General features: G+C 35.3%; 1 protein-coding gene across 2 annotated transcripts in view; it reads right to left on the reverse strand.

Annotated features, from left to right (window-relative positions):
• Positions 1-3,605: 3,605 nt before the first annotated feature.
• LOC110107706 (zinc finger CCCH domain-containing protein 59) overlaps positions 3,606-18,352 on the reverse strand; it is a 79,424-nt gene continuing 64,677 nt past the window's right edge. Inside the window, exons 8-10 of one of the 2 annotated variants that reach the window (XM_028699425.1) lie at positions 6,984-7,080; positions 5,158-5,303; positions 3,606-3,848 (exon numbers count right to left, since the gene is read on the reverse strand). In XM_028699425.1, coding sequence (XP_028555258.1) covers positions 3,720-3,848; positions 5,158-5,303; positions 6,984-7,080 — 372 coding nt within the window. In that variant the 3' untranslated portion in view covers positions 3,606-3,719. The remainder of the gene's footprint in view (positions 3,849-5,157; positions 5,304-6,983; positions 7,081-18,352) is intronic. The other variant, XM_020838046.2, reaches the window with a different exon arrangement.

The following is an 18,352-nucleotide window of genomic DNA, read 5'->3' on the forward strand; positions in this document are numbered from 1 at the left end:
ATGTATAGTGCAAGTGCAAGTTATGTGTCCTACCATGCCACAAGAATAGCACCTAACACCTGCAAATGGATTCACTAATCTATGTGAATGGTAGTGCCCTCCTTCTAGGGATAAGAGATGTATACTATACTTTAGGCTTATACTATTATGCTAGTGTGGGCGGTGGTTTATTGTTTTGAAGTGCATTAATTTTCTCTTTCAAAAACTAGTTGCCTTCTCATAGATGTCAACTTTAATTTTTAATGCATGCTCACTAGGTATAGTTTGGTCGCAAGTGTTTCTAATTCCTTGAATACTTCTTCTAATTCAATATGTTTGAATTTCAAGGATTCATGCAACTTGCTTGTTTTTTTATTCAAATCATCAAATTCATGTTACAGAGATGCATGTTCTTTGTCTAATGAAATATACTCAAACTTAAGATATGCATGCTATCTAACTAATAAGTCATGATCCCATTTTATATCTGAAAGTTCTTTTTTTTTTAAATTAGCATGCAATTTCCTTAGATTCCTATATAAGTCATAAATTTTTTCATAAATATTAAACAGCTCATTATAGGATAGTTTACTTATCACACTTGATCAAAATGATCAAGATTATAATTTTCCATAAGGCACAAATTTGTTACCTCCTTGTCTACTTTGTGTACTGATGAATCTGAGGTAGAGTGCCTAAAAGGATTTTTGAATCCTCACTTTTCCTTTTTGAAATAAGATTTTTCTTTATCCTTCTCCTTGGTTGGGTGAGTCTTTACATTAGGGCAACCAAATCTCACAAGTCCTGATTTTGGCCATTCAAAATAGATAGTGTAAGAGAAAACTTTAGTACTTTTACATGATTTTACTTTATTCCACTATTGATGACACCTTTGCATTTGCTTTAGAAAGCTCTTGAATTATCAGGTTATCAATGTTATATCATCTTCTTCTCTAGTTGTAGAGCTATTGCTATCAGAATCATCAGCCTTCAATGCCACAATCTTCTCCTTCCTCCTGTCACATGCATCCAAAAGTCTTTGACTCAAAGTTTGCTCATAAGCAATGAGAGATAGTGGTGACTTTTACATAAAGTAAATCTTTAAAATTTTAGATTCATAAATAGTGGTGACTTTTACATCAAATCTATCAAAACAATGAAGAACTTTACCTACCTTTTCAAAGTATGATACTTCTCTTCCTAGAGCATGCAAACATGTCACTATCTTAGTAAAATTAGTGTACATGTTAGAGATATTTTTATTTAGTTTCATGCAAAAGAGTTTGTAATCATGTAGCAAAATGTTTAATCAAGAATGCTTAACTTTATTAGTTCTCTTATAAGTAATACATAACCTATCCCAGATATCCTAGCAAGTAGTATAGGTAGAGACTCGCATATAGTCATCTGATTTAAGTGCACAAAAAAATAGTCCATATATTTAGCATTCAGATGTTTAAGGTTTTTATCCTCATTTCTCCATCACTAAAAAGTGTTTCAACTTTGATGTCATTTATAAATCTAAATAGTGCATAATAACCTTCTTGCATCATATGTCATATTCCAAATCAATCGACTATAAAAACGTTGACATTCTTATTTTTCTAAAAATTAAATGGAATATTATCGAATAACTATTTATTGAATAAGATGAGTTATTAAATAACCCTCAACAGTATTCTTATTTTCAAAATATGTCATTTGAACTTTTCTCAGGGATTTTAAATCAAAAATTATGAGACGCTTTCTAATACCAATTGAAAGTTCAATTTGGATTGTTATGTAAGTGCTCAGATGGCACTAGAAAGTGCTCTGAAAATAATTGAAAGTTCGTTAGGGATGTTAAGCCCTCATGAACTGGCCCAAAGCTAACAAAGAGAAGAGGTGAATTGGATAACTTAAAAACCCAAGATAAAACTCAAACCAAAATAACCACAGAAATCAAAGTGCGGAAATTAAATAATGCGGAAGCAGTAAAAAGAAAGAACACACCAGATTTATAGTGGTTCGGTCAAACCTTGACCTACGTCCACTCCTTGGAAGCACCCTCCAAGTATTGCACTAAAATAAGTGTCTCTCCTTTAGCCCCCACAACTAGGCGGAGAAGCCCTTACAAAATCACTTCCACCTTCCCCGGTGCGGCGGAGTCGCCGGGTCCTTTGCCATTTCCCGAATAATGTATTTTGGGACGTTTCTATTCTGATGGGTTACTCTATTTCCTTTTGTGGTGGCATTGTGCATTTCCATTGGGTGTATTGTCCTAAGGCCTATACTTATTTTGGGAGGAATTTGGTGGTTTTATTTACTGGAAGTTGTTTGGCTGTTATGTGATACACTGGTGGTTCTGTTACCTCTTTTTTGTCCTATTAGTTTTTTGGAGGATCTTTTTTTGTGCAGGTCTGTGTGCTTCTAATTTTTTTGGACAGGCAGCTCGTGCTGATCGTCATTATCTGCTGCTCTCCTTTTTTTGGGTGCACTTGCTTGTGCACCGTAGAAGGTTCTTAAGGTTTTTTTTTTATTTTTTTTTTTTTTTTTTTTTTTTTTTTTTTTTTTTTTTTAGTATTTTGAGTAGTATGGATCTTGAGCTCATAGATTTTTTTTTGCTTTCTTCTTGTAGCTCCTTGGGGCAGTAGAGAGCTCGAGGTCCCTTTAAGGACCTTGTAATTTTACTTTTAATCAACGCATAGGCCCCTCCAACATAAAATTTAATTCAATTTTAATGAAAAAGCTTAATAAAACTTTAACAATTATAAAAGATAATTTAATGATATTCCATCAAAATAATGAGTTCCAAGAGACTTGATCACACCCTAAACTTAATTAAAACTGATCCAAAATTTTTGTGTTCTACAAAAACAACTTGAATGATTGCCCTTTTCCTTCTTTCTTGTCTTTCTTTTTTAATATGTATTTTCCTTGCCATCCCTGCATCCAAATTTTTATTAGTCAGAAAATGCTATCCTACCTCTATTATACAAGTTTTCATCCAAATATTAAATAACTCATCTTTTACTTATATGAAATTCGAAATAATTTAATCACATAAAAATACATAAACTCAATAGTTAATATTTTATATATATATGAGAATTAACTTTATAAATAAGAAAGATTTCAATATTGTGCGCTAAAAAAAAAATCAACTTCAAAATGAAAATCTTTCTATACAATTCAGCATTAATTTCGAACTTAATTGGCATATCAAATTCGAACTCCAGTAATTAGCCTAACAACTAAAAAGGCTTGCAATGTCTAATAAATTGCACGCTTAAATCATACAGTTACTAAATTCATCTTGACAATATGATAGTTAGGATTATTCTTATTACATTAGTCTTTCGATTTTGTGGGCATTTCAATCATCACTAAATATACATCACATATAAAATGTTACAATAATTAAGAAAAAAAAAACAAGCTAGATTTACAAATCAACAAAATTTTAACAACTTTTCACCATAACTTTTTCTAACAGACCAAACTAAGATCACTACATTTCTTAAATATTATACAGCAGCCAAAATTTTACACCTTTAAATTATGAATGAGCTTCATATTTTTTGAATAAGCTTTAAAGCAATGGCTGGCAACTGAAATCTTAAATTCCAAGTAGGTTTATAAGGGCAGGATTAGAAAGCCCTAAAGGAAGCCTCAGATCCTCCAATAATCAAATGCAACCACAAAAAATCATGCAGCAGGATCTAATTCTTCGTCCAATAATCAAATGCAACAATTAAAAATCAAGCAGCAGGATCTAATTCTTCAAATCCTTTCTTGAATTTTTCCACCATCTGTAACTCATCTTCTTTACTTAGCTTGCAATTCCTCCAATCTGCTCTATCTGCCATGTTTAAGAGGCCTGCTAATACCTGTGAAGTAATTTAAAGATAATTATTATTACTAATTTGATGGGTTAGGAATTACAATTTATGGTGGTAAGAGAAACCACTCTATCATGGAAAATATGGAAAATCTACACAGCCCATAAATGAAAAAAAAGGAAAAAATTGACTTGGATAAATAATCAAATTTTAATTAAGATAAATCTCAATATTATTAAATTTAAGATAAGTGCAATATAATTTTTTATTATCAATAAGTTGCACTCATCTCAAAATAAATCTAACTATTTTTTAACCTCATTATTTTTTTCCCAAATATAAAGTAAAAAACTTGAGATGGTATAAAAGCCAAAGGAATGCAACAAATTCTATGATAAATGCTTGATTAGAAAATTTTGGTCAGGATATCCTGATCAAAATTCTATTAAGATGATCTCAACATTTTGGATTTATTTTGAGAATGTTGACCTCTGGATTATGGCCAAATGAAACAAAAATGAAGTGAAATACACATCATACCTTATCCGACGAATCCACGATATCTGCCCGAAATCTTGAAAATCTGGCTCAAATCCTGCCGAGGCACTGTTCCTTCGGCGCCGCTCACGTCGCCTCCCGTGAATCTCGCGAATCAGCTCCGCGATCGTTGCCTCATTCGCTTCCTTAAATACCCAATTGAGCGAAAATTTGAGATGGTATAAAAGCCAAAGGAATGCATTAAATTCTATGATAAATGCTTGATCAGAAAATTTTGGTCAGGATATCCTGATCAAAATTTGATTAAGATGATCTCAACGTGTCGGATTTATTTTGAGAAGTATTAAAAATAAATTTTGATTACCCATATATTATACTTATCCTAAAACAAATTGTTGAGACTCATCCTGCCCAATTTTTCAACAAAATGCTAAGTCAGAAGTAACAAATTGGCGTGGCTTCAAAGCTGAAGGAAAACTATGAATTCCAGAAGAATGTTCGTTTAGAGGAAGAGAAGAGAGAAGAAATGATTTGAACAAAGAATTTTCATCTATTCCTAAGCAATAACAATCCAAAGATAAGACATGTTTTGGACAAAATATTCAAATCTAGTAAGACTCTGATAGTTCAGTTTGCTCAAGCGGTTAAAGTGGAGGATCATGATAGGCGTTACTCTAGGCCATTATAATAGTGTAAAAAGCAAGCAATTTAGAAATTCATAAAGCAATAGTAAATATTATGCTTGAATTCCACGAAATATTTTGAAGAACCAATAAATTAATGACGTGGAAGAAATTTTCTAAGATGTTGGCATTGGTAATAGCTATGAGCCAAATGAAAATAATCGCATGTGACGTACCTCACGTCCAAATTGAACAGGGAGCTTCTCTTTATCAGCAACAGAATATGAAAGAATATTACCATCTGGGAGTTCCACGTAAAACAAGTTTGATTTCCCATCAAACTTAGACCTCAGAGAAATTCTAGCTTCACTGTGGTCACCACCTGTAAATGGATCAAAATTTACGAACATTCAAATCACATAACCTAGATACTAAAAGCTGCTGCAATGTTCTTGTTAGGAATGAAAAGTTCATACTCTTTACATGACACCTACAAGTAGATATGATAGATGTGCAAGTATGGTGGATCCCTTGCAAGCAAAGGAAGTCGACAAGTAACAAATGTAACAATCTCCCTACAACAGATGACATCTATCTGGCAGATGCATGCGACAATTCCCAGGAATATTAGAAGACATGCAAGCAAATGCAACAACTCGCCAGTCTATATACAGGGAGAAATCAATGATGAATGCAGCTCAACTGGGTAGTCTATATTAGCATGCTAACGCACAATGCTTGCTCGCAAATGATAATATTCCTTGCAAATGTCACAAGCAGCGGTGATAGTAGATATGCTGCAAGGATGTTGAGTTCCTTGTGAACATAGATACACATGCAATGTGATATTTGCGAGCAGGGACTGAAGATTGCAGTGAATACAGGAGGATTACAACAGATGCAAGCATATATGAACTATTGTGGGAAAACTCTTGCAGTTAACAACCATGTTGAGAAGAAACGCACCCATTATACATTGGACCTAGAGGTTTTATCAATCAAGTACAATTAAGTCCTCCAATTGAAAACTCTAGAGACCCTGATAGTGATAGTTGGGATAAAGGAACTTGGCGTAAGAAGAAAGCCCGCCGATGTATTACTAGAGGAAGGCCCTAACTGCAATAGTAAACATGCAAATTGAATGATTTTGTAGGGTCGAAAAATGAGTAGTTGAAGAAAAAAATGTCACATTCTATCATCTCTTCAGAATCACTGAGGTTTCTGGAGAAATGCCGTATTATTTGAATATAGGACAGATAGCTGGAGATCAAGCTTCACGACCCAATGTCCTATATGTGCACTGCAAAATGTTGCAGTTGTCAAATTGGAGAAAGATGCTCTTAGTTTAGGATTTTTTAAAGAATTTGGTAGTAAATATACAAAAGAGAAATCAAATGAAAAGCATAATACAGATTTTTAGTGATTCGGAAACCAATCCTCCAACACCCAGAAGCACTAAATTTCCACTATATTGTCCACTTAAAATTACATTGGATGACACCCCTTAAATACTACAAAGTTAGGATCGCCATCCAACACCCCTTAAATACTACATATAAGTCTGTTTGTGTGCCTAAATATTCATGTATCCTAAGTGGGCTAATCTGTGTTTGTTTCCTGTGTCAGGGTTCATTCCTCATAAGCAGTAATTAAGGCCTCCAACATGAAGAGCAACTGAGTAGACCTGCTAAACCACATTCCTATAATCATGTAGAAAGGCCACTCAGTAGAGCAGGAGTATTGTTACCTTCACGATTCAATATTCCATGAGATATACATCACATATGGAATAATGAGGGATTTCTGTCAAATAGATGAGCATATTAGTGGACTCCGAACAAGCATGAACAAGATAACCAAATGCTCACGCTTATACTATTATATATCATTCGACTCTGTGGACTTAAAAGACATTGCAGTTAAGTCTAAGCTTTTTAAGTTCAAAGTGCAAACGCTATAAAAGATTCTTTGGGAAAACAAATCCCTGAGTTATGCCAGCAATACTTTTCTTTAAGAAATAAGCAGATGCAAAATAAGCCAACCTGTTTCTTATAAGACTTACTTGAAGCCACCACAGAAAATTCAAATCCTAATTTCTTCGCAGCAAAATTAAATATCCGCTGTATATTAGATGCTTTAGCCAATGGAATTGGTACAACCTGAAACAACATAACATAATGGGACTGTTATTGAAGCCCATAGGTAAGTACAGAGAAGGTATATTATATTGCTAGACAACATATAAAGACGTTCATTCATATCAAATAATGAAATTTCAGAAGTGAATGAAGAGAATCCAAATTTTATCAACAGGGCAAAAGCAGGAACATAATTCATCTGAAATAAATATTTTAAGCCCGGATTTAACATTCCACAAACTACCTAGTTAGCAGTATAACCTTCAATAGATTCTAGATGTGAATTACCGGAATGTTTGCTTTGTGCTTATATAATATAGCCGTTTCAAGTTTTTATGTGTACCACACCCACTCGAAATAACTCCTTGACAGGCAAAAGAGTAAAACGGTTCCCAGACCATATCAAAATACAAGGTTACTCTTGCACTGCATTAGATTTAATTTTTAAGATAAATCTATCATCATTACCTAAGAAGAAACTTGTACAAAATGAACCACAAAAAACTACCTGGAAAAAAGTACAACAGAAAGGAATAACAGAACTTCATAACAAAAATCACTTGAAACTGTTCTAAAAATTGTTCAAAACTTTGAAAGTACAATTGATCATATTTCTTTCTCTTCTCTTTCTTTCTTCTTGTGGGCTCCGAAAATTCGGCCCCGGCCTCCGCCCGCTGTTGCTTTTCCTTTCTTCGGGGAAAGTTTTAACGGATTAAGTTCCGGGGTAAATTTTGGAAGGCAGATGGGTTTGTAGATAAGACACTACCCAGAGATTTCACCCTCATTTTCTGAGGACTTTATGATCTGAGTTCTGGTTTCCTATAGGCGCAAGCCCCTATAGTTAATTACCCCTCTCGATAACGAAAGAGAACTTTCGATTGAGGCTAGTCGTCGATCAGATACGTATAAAATACGTGTTATCTGGCATATAGTAGCACCAATGGGCTTTGGATATTTGAAAAGATTGACATTCAAAAGTAGAAATTTCACCATCTAGTACTTAAAACGGATGGTGGGGGAATGGATGATGGACCCGATCAAGATCCCATGGTTCCGTCGTCCAGGGCCATCATAGTCCCTAGTTTACTTAGTCAGAGAAGGTAGTCGACCCAACCTAACAGAAGGATCCTTGTCGACAGCCATGGGTTGTTTCATCCAAGGAGACCTTGTAGATCTGGAGTGAATGTTTGTCTAAGTGGACAAATTCGAATCCACCTTAGCTAACAAAGGGCTTTGTGCCCTATCAATCATATCATATTTATTCATATCTCAAGGATTTAATGCCACTAAGGAACGTATTGGCTCTGACCATAATGGGTATCTCGTGGTGCCATTTGGCGACAAAAGCACTCGGTTCAGAGGGCCCCGGGTCATAACCGTTTATCCTGCGGTGCCATTTGATGGCAAAACCACTGGTTAGAGGACACGTACCACATCCTTATTGGTAGGAGATTATTTGAGATTGGATCCTAGTGATATTTACGACTAGGCATTTAAATATGTGTGAGCTGAAGTTATATTCGAATTTGTCCACCTAAAAAAACTGTTGTGGGGGGTGGATGGATTTTACTTTAAATGGTTGATGATTTAATTTCAAATTTTAAATATTTTGGACTTGGATGATTTTGTGGAGTTTTGGATTTTTGTGGATATTTGAGAAATCATTTGAAAGTACTTGTGAACCCTTCCGGTTGAGATAAGCATTCAACATGGCCATCATTGGGATGTTCAGGGTAATTTCCATTTGAAATTATTTACATTTTATAGATGAAACTTGTCAACTCTGTCGATCTGTCGACAAATGATCGAATTTTGTAGGCTTTATGCCTTTGTTTATAAATTCTCTTTATTTAAAGCCTTGAATGCCTAATATGAATGTATAAAATAAATATCCCGGTCAACCTAGCGATCATATATTTATTTAATGGTTCGAGCTATGTCAACTCCTATCTACCTGCATAGGAGAATTGGGCTCAAACTTGGGTTTATTTATGGACCCACGCAGCATCCCTAGACGTCACGTGTATGAATACATCACGCTCGTCGAAGCCTATGCGGGTGTTTGGAGGCATTTTAAGATTATTTGTTGAACCTTGTCGACTCCTATTTACATGCTTAGGAAAATCGGATTCAATTTTATTGACCAGCGCAGCATCCCTATACGTCACGTGTATGGCTACAAACGAACCGAGCCGAGTATGTGAGTGTTATGTTTGAGTTCGTTTATCATTAGCTTGTTCAAGTTCTGATCATATTTGATTCGAGCTTTATTATTTGTGTTCATATTTGGTTCGTTTAATTTAATGGTGTTCATGTTTGGTTCATGTTCAGTTCGTTTAATGCTTATCGAGCTTTAAACAAATAAACCTTAACAAGCTATGTTCGTGAACATATTTAACAAACAATCTATTGAACAAACAAATATTAAATTTGTTCATGAACATCTTAAACAAATAATCTAGCAAACATGGATAATTGCGAAATGTCTTTTGTTCAAAAATTAAGTTTATAATAAAAGCATTTGTCTATTTAAAATGAAAATATGATTAATCTATATGAATATATTCTTAAATGAAGCTTACTGTTGCATTTCTCTCCATTTGAGCTTTTATCGAGCTTAATGTCGAGCTTGTTCACGAACTTCAAATGATGTTGTTCGTGAACATAAATGAATCGAACACATTAGTGTTCAAGCTTGTTTATTTAAGGATCGAGTATTTAAAATGTTGTTCAAGTTTGTTTGTTTAGTTAGTTAAATGATCACAAACGAGCTTTAATCGAACCGAGCATCAAGTAGCTCGTCGGAGCTTGGTTCGCTTGCAGCCCTAGTCATGTGTGTAAATACATCACGCACACCGGGACCCATACGGGTGTTTGGGGATATTTTGTAAATATTTATTGAACCTTGTCGACTCCTATTTACCTGCTTAGGAGGATCGGGTTCAAATTTATTGACTCAGGCAGCATCCCTAGACATCACGTTTATTTCCACAACACGCTCGTCGAGGCCTATGCGGGTGTTTGATTTGCCTATGCGGGTGTTTGATTTTATCGATGAATTTTTCTTAAAAAGGGCCTTGAAGGCCTAATATTAATGTATAAAACAAATACCCCGGTCGACCTCGTGATCGCATATTTATTTAATAGTTCGAACAGTGCCAAGAAAGATCAGGTTCGAACCTAGATTCATCATTTGACTCACGTAATATCCTTGGGTGCCACATGCATACCAATAACACGCTCGTCAGGACCCATGCGGGTTTTATGATTGGGAGCATTTTATAATTAAACACTGCCAACTCATTTTTACCTACTTGGGAGGATCGAATTCAAATTTAATAACACGTGTAGCATCCCTAAATGTCATGTGTGTACCAATAACACGCTCGTCGGGGCCCATACATGTGTATGATTTTATCGATGAATCTTGACTAATTTAAATGTATAAAATAAATATTTCGGTCAACCTCGTGACCGCATATTTATTTAATGATTCAGACCGTGTTGAGAATGATCGGGTTCAAACTTAGATTCATTATTTGACCCGCATAACATCCCTAGACATCATATGTGTATTCTCTTTATACACTTTGATTGATAGATAGTTGTGAGCTTAGATCGCCAAGATTTGCATTGATCTTTAACAACACATTTGTTAAACATTGCTTATTAACTCTGGCGAGCATAATGCGTGGTGTGTTGATATTCACTTGAATGCATCTGGATGTATCAATCCTTTGCTACCAACCATGTTGAATCCTTCTGCTTATGGGGTTTAAATGTATCTGCTTGCCATTGTATTGTTATAGAATATTCGAATGTTCTAGTATTGGTTACGTGCTCCTGTATATACATATAAGAATGTCAAAGTTTCCATAAAGAATTCCTTTTTCATAGTGCCTTGCACATTGTTTGTAGACAAATTATGATTCCAAGTTCCTTATCTCTTTTCATGGTTGTAGCATGTAGAATGATTTTTCATAAGTATCTCATTTATTCATGAGCAAATCATGTTCATTTGAAAGCTTGGCATGAATTCTTGCATATTTGCTTGAGTTTGCTCCCCCTCATTCATTTAAGTTCAAGTCCAATATTTCTTAATTTCATTTTGGGCCCTTTGTTACCTTTTATTTGAGCTCAACTAAGTTCATCTTGAATTCAAAATTCTTATGACTTATTCATCTTGATTATGCTCGAATTCTAGTTGAGCTTGCATTCATTGTAATTCAAAATTCGGATTCGAGTTTAAGTCCAATGTCAAGTTTGAGTTCAAGTATAGTTCAGGCATAAGATGAGCGTCTACCCTTCATTCGAGCCCCCTATAGTTAACTTGAAAATAATTGCTTGTGTTCAAATCATTCAAATCATGATTCATTTAAGTTAAGTGAGGTTCAATTAATGCTCAAATCAAGTTTGAGCCCAAATTCTCATTTGTTTAATCAAGTTCAAGTACGGCCTCATGTTCACCTGAAATTTTGGCAACCTCCCGACGTCTCCCTCGTTTAGGGGAAACTACGAGAAACTGGGCATTCCCACCATGCGAAACAAAGGCGTGTATAGGGTCTTCGGTACCTATTTAAAAAGACAGTTTGCTTACCTCTCGCTCGAGGGTACTTATGAGTATCCTCGCCTCGTCGTAGGCATCGCACCGGGTTCCCATTCCACCACGCGCAATAAAGACTTGTATAGGTGATTTTTTGGTACACCGCGAACTCCGAAATGGGGCTTTTAGGTGATTAACCGCCTCCTCGTGGGCGCCACACCGAGGTCCTATCCCACCACGCACAATAAATGCGTGTATAGGCGATTTTCCAGTATGCTGCAAACTTCGAGGGCCTGAATCTGATTTTTAAAAAATTTATACCTTAGCAAACTCCGTCATTGATGTGGAGGGCTCAAAGATCGAGGAAAGAGAGAGGCATTTTCATTTCAATTATCATTAATTATAATTAATTATAAATTAATTAAAATTAATCATAATTAAACATACTTAATCATAATTAATCATAATTAATTAATAATTAATTAATTATAATTATAACTAATAAATAATTAATTATAATCTATTAAATAATTATAGTTAACAATTAATCATTAATTATTAATTAATTATATTTAGTTAATTATTTCTAATTAATTAATAATTAATCATAATTAATTTAGTACTTATAATTAATTATAACTACTAATAATTATAATTAATTATAATATATAAAAAAATCTCTCCCCTTTCCTTTCATTCTCTGTTCGGCAACTTTACTGGATTTGGCCGAAACTGCGCGTGAAAGGGAGAGAGTTACCTTCAAAGCCAACGAGCTCCTGTGTTTGCTTCCGATCAATTGTTATAACTTTCGATCCTACAGGAGAGAAAGCCGTTAGGGGAGGTTTTGAGGTCGCTGGTTAGAGGCGACTAGGGTAGTCGGCACAGTGGATTCGTCATGGGATTCGGCCTTGGCTTGGAGACAACAACAAAGGGGAAGATTGAGAATGGGGCTTCGGCTTGGAGAACAGGTATGGGGAAGGATCTCTCTCTCTCTCTCTCTCTCTCTCTCTCTCTCTCTGTGGATCGGAAGGAATCGGGAGGCAGCGACGGAAGCTGGGGCAAGGGCATCGGGTTGGTTTGGATAGAAGATGAGAGGCGGCTTCGGCAGTGGAGTGCGAAGAGAAGTGCGACGGGGATCGCAAGTGGAAAAGTATTGTACGCTGAAATAGCGAATAAATGACGAACAAGCATGCGAAATTTAGGGCATCACCAGAAAACTTAAAATGCATCACAAGAATCATTCAAGAATTTAGTAAATCTAAGAATAGCTACAAAATGTCGACCGGACTATAAAAATTAGGGCAGATGAGAGGAGTTGGAAATTACCTAAGACCGATACACCGAATGGCGACCCAGAATTTGTCGGTGATGACAGATTCAGTGACGGGAATGGGTTCGACGTCAACCCAGTGTAGTCAGCCGTCGTGGGCGATTCAGTCGTCGATGGCGATTCGGAGGCGACGAAGAAGGGTTTCGGCGAGCGAGCGAATTGAATGAGTAGTCGATTGATCAAAATCGGTCGAATGACTATGTTAGGGCAAATGGGGGCGAATATATCCCGGTTATAGCAGCGGTTAAAACCGCGCGCAGTTATAATATTAAATTCGCATCGGTTAAAACCGCTGCCTATACCCTTCTATGGCACCGGTTTTCCGACCGCTGCTAGTAAGTGCTGCGAAATCTACAGTATTTTGGTAGTGTCCTCTGTGAGATAAATTGATTTTGTATCATTCATTAAAGCCGAGGGAGAGAAATAGGAGTTTTGGTATGGAAGAAGAATATTGTGTATGTATGAGGAGGAGTTTGTATTTTCTTTTGCCAAAAATTGGTGAGTAGTTCAATTTTTTTTATTCTTTTAGGTGAAAGAGAAAGATGGAGAAAGAGTAGTTAGTGTGCTCAATCGATAGAGATGAATGAGGAAGAGTAAGGGATTTTTTATTTAAATTAGAGAGGAGAAATTTATGATTTCTAATTTTGTTAAAATAATTAGTTTCTTTATTCAATAGAAAAGAAGAAATAATAGGTCATGATTCATACAATTTTAATTACAAAAAAAAAGTAAATGAAAACAATGCAAGTTATTTAAGTGGATTTTTTTAATCAATTTCATGGAATATTATATGCAATGTGATTTGTTAATTTAGAGGATTTTGACACTTTCGACATTGTTATTGATGACATATGATGTGTTTAATGATAAATTTGACAATGTTTAATGTCTTCACAATGTGGTATGTAATATTTAATGCAAATTAATATTGTTTTGGAGTAGTGAAGGAAATTAACTGTTGAAAAACTAAACCGGCAAGAACCGCCGGTTCAACCGATGAACGGTTCAACCGATGAACAGTTGAACCAGTCTGGTTTTCTAAAACCGGCCGGTTCAACAATTTTTTTATTTAAAAAGTTAAACAAATTAATTTAATATTAAACTTAATAAATTAATATAAACATCATATATTAAAACTCTTAAATGAGTATTAAATACATATGATTAAGAATAGCTCCAAACATTCTCACATGCAGGGGCGGATCCAGCCTTTTTTAGAGTGGGCAAACTCAATACATTCGTCTGGCTGTGTCGGCGTGTCTACTGTCACATGAGTGAAAACTATCAGATTTAGAGCAATAAGCTAAAAAACGGCATTAAATTGGAATTTAACTTGCTGTGAGATTTTACGACACATTTTCCGGCACTTGGTAAGATTAAACTCAAATCTTGCTTAAATACTATATCTAAACGGCCCCTTAGTAAATACATTAGAAAATATGTACAATCTTAACATTAGATGGAGAAAATTACAGATGAATAATAAATGAAGAGAGATGCAATTAAAAAAACGGTGCCGAATGCACAGGTATGTTACGGGATTTCTGGGATTTTAACGGGTTTTGGGCTTGGTTTTGGTTCTATGTCTGGTGGTCAACAAATGCCCCCCAATAAATATGATTTTCGCCTAGAGTGAACCACGTTTGTTGCATGCTGATTGAACTTGTGGATCTCAATATATTATCTCTAGATGTCACACAGAGGATTTCGTTTAGTGAATCTCCAAAAACATGTTTGGATGTCACATAGAGGATTTCGTTTATTGGATCTCCAAAAACTTGTTTAGATGTCACACTAGTCCTCTTTCTTCTTGACTCTTTTAGGTGTATCCATGGTGGTTGATATATTAGCTTTAGTCAAGTAGGGACCCATATGAAAGTGATAGAGTACCTCATACTTAGGATCTTAGAGTATCTCTTTATTGATTGATGGTAGTATATAGCATCGCCACTTGTTCTTTTTCAACACCACTGTCACCTTAGTTTATGGCCTTTATGTATATGCTCAACAAACTTCTATCATCTGGTGATATCTTGACAAAATTTTAAATATTTATTTGAGAATCTTGGCATGCAGCGCGATATCGACCAAATAAATATTTAAAATGGCCCGAGTCTTTAGGGACATTTGTAAATGTCATCCAGGGTGCTCATTCCGCAACTTTGGCTTGAGTCCTGAGATTTTGATTCCTTTTGTCCTATGCTTTGTGTGGCGGACATTAATGGAGAATTACCTAATTTATTCTTATTGACTTGTCAAGTGATTTTTATATCTTTTGCCCTTTGCTTCTTGTTTTAGCGGGCTTGATGAAGAAGTAGATGTCGTCGATCTAAGCCCTTTAAGTTTGCAGTAGGTCGATGATGGAAAGTCATCGGTCCAAAGTTTTGTACAAAACGGACTTGTTGATGATGAAATTCACTTAGTTCATCCTTAGGCTCTATTTAAAATTTCTGATATTTTCTTCGGTCCTTTGTTTTGTATTTTGATGGACTTGTTGAAAAAAGTTCCTTCGATCCTCGCTTTGTGCTTTGCGGATTTGTTAAAGAATTTGCAGGTTTTGGACTTGGTTGATAGTACCAAATATATGCAGTATCTTGATCATTAACCACTTGAGAAGACTTTAATCTGAGTCACTTGAGTTCATCAGATTAGGAGAGTTAGAATTTGATAGCTCTTCATCCTCAGGTTGCTGAAATGAGGGTTCCTCTACTGCAGTCTTTCTTATAGCGTGTTGAGTAGATAGAGCTGCCAGCAATCCGGCCATATTTGGGCTTGATGGATCCGACCTTTATACCGATTCAGGCTTCAGACTTGAGCTACGGGAAATGTGCTTCCCAATGCTAATTTTACTAAAGTTGGTAAATTTGGAGTTCTCCTTCATGGTTGAAGACTTAGAATCTACGAGCATTCGGTAGTTGTTCGTGACTCTTCCTTCCCACTGAAACTTTGATTCTCCGGTCAATTAGGAGAATTTCATAAACAATAATCACTTGAACTTATCGAGTTAGATTAGGTTTCGTATTTTCTACAAACCCTAACAACGGGTTAACGAAGTGGAGGTTCCGCTACAACGGCCGTTCTTATGGCGTATTGAGTAGACAGAAGTGCCAGCGATCCGGCCATATTTGGGTGTGTTGGATCTGGCCTTTTACACCCATTCAAACATTAAGCTTTAGGCTGTTGAAAGACTTCAAGCAATTCTGGCCTAATATGTTGGGGTGTATAGTCACAAAAAATCTCTTTCTTGACTTTTGAACCTTTGTACGTTGGAGAAGATGGTGTCTTAAACTTTTGGAAGATTACCTGCATATACTTTGAAAAAGAATTCGTTGTATTATTCAGCGTAAAAGAAGATTACAGTGGAGGAATGCATTGGGCTTGTTTATGATAGACAAGTACTCCTCAAACTTATAGGAAAATTCTATAAGATGGCAGTGAAACCTGCAATGTTTTATAGGGTAAAATGTTGGCCATTAAAAGAGAAGTATAATATTAAGTTAAGTATTACAGAGATGAGAATGCTTAGGTGGATGAGTAAATTTACTATTAGAGACAGGATACAAAACAAGCATATACATGAAAAGGTTGGAGTAGCTCCAATGACAGTTGAGATTAGACAGAGTCACCATAGATGGTTTTGTCACATTAAACAACAGCCTTTTAATGACCTAATTAGGAGAGTAGATGTGTTAGATTTGGCTTATGTTAAGATAGGTAGAGGTAAACTTAAAAAAACTTCGAAATATTAGAAATAACCTTTTTTTACTAAATTTAAATGAGATTTTTGACTCTTAACAATAGAGAAAAAGAATTAATGTAGCTGACCCTATGTAGTGGGATAAAAGCCTGATGTTATTGTATTAAAATTAATTTTTTTATTAATAATAAATATCTACTTATATAAATTGTGCATCGAATCGCTCAAAAAATTGTCATCAGTCGCGCACATCGATTCTGCCACATTCCATATGCAAATTTTTTATTTTCATCAATCAACGATGCCGACCAATATGACTCTTGATCTTAACTATTTCAATTGCCCCGACGCTCAAGCATTGCCCGTTTTGCAAATGAACGTTGTTTCAATGATTTGGGTTTTTGGGCGACAGATTTCGATTAACTTTCATGCAACGGGCTTGCCCCTTTGCCAGTCATTTTCATCCTGCATGATCGCTTTGATGCTGGAGCTGATATTGGAGTCAACAAATAGATCAATTGCTTTTCTCCCAATTTTTCTGCCTTCATAATTTCTAGCTTTCCACATTCATTGTTTTCATGGATCTCTTTTTAGTTCACTGATTTTACAATATCCTTATTATTCATTGCATAGACCATTTGCCAAATCTTTTATTTTACGTTAAATCTTCAGATCTAATTCATTCACACCTAGTTTTCTCATAGCACTTAGATCTAAGAGGAATCGAGAAGAAGCATCTTCCTTTAGGGCTAGCGATAAAGATAAAAATCAATTTGTAAAATTTTCTTTCCCCTCATCAACCATATAAACGTTAATATTCCAAGACTGAACTTGCCTTGGGTTGGTCATGTTTTCCAATTGATACATGGAACTAGCATAGAGCATTCTCCAATCCTCCAAATCTTTTAGATCAAGCCTCATAAAAATGTTTGACAACAAACCTATTTCTAGTGATGCTTTCCACCAAGTGTGATCATATATATATTCATGGCCACAGGGTGAACAAGCTGCCCATATATAATCATGATCTTAGTTCAATTTTTCCATGTACCAAATAAGGGTCCAACAATTTAGGAACAATCAACACAATTTAATCCATCAAAGAGGTAATAAATGATTTCGATTGAGAAAAAGATCAAAATGATCCCTTGACTCTTTATGAAGAATCAAAATGATCCCTGACTATATTAAAAAGCTATTTTGGTCCCTCAAGTCTTTAAAAAAGAATTAAAATAATCTCATTGTGACACTATTTTGGTCTCTCTTTAAGGAGTTGAGGGACAAAAATGGTCATTTAATATAATTGGAGACCATTTTAGTCTTTCATAAAGAGTTTAGGGACCATTTTAATCATTTCCTCGATTTTGATTGGTGGCACAGAAATGACATCAAGCATAATTTTGTGGCGCACAAGCACTAAGTTCTTATGACCCGCCTTTCAAATGACAGCTATTATGTCCAAAATTTCCTTAGGAATACCATTTATTGAAGGTTGGTGATTCTTCCCACTTTAACCTAATCCTCACACTTTCCATGCACTTATTGAATTACTTGCACTAGGTTTGATGTACCAAATGCTCTGATTGGTACCATGCACCACATGACCCAACTTCAAGATCTTTGATGGAATCGACCTATGAATACTTGGTTTGGTCACAAATCATCGAGCAAGTTCTCCAGGTTTAGCATGACTTTCCTATTCAAATCAAGGCCATCAATCACA

The sequence above is a fragment of the Dendrobium catenatum genome, unplaced genomic scaffold, assembly GCF_001605985.2.
Source record: "Dendrobium catenatum unplaced genomic scaffold, ASM160598v2 fragScaff_scaffold_1284, whole genome shotgun sequence".
NCBI classification, from domain to species: Eukaryota; Viridiplantae; Streptophyta; class Magnoliopsida; order Asparagales; family Orchidaceae; genus Dendrobium; species Dendrobium catenatum.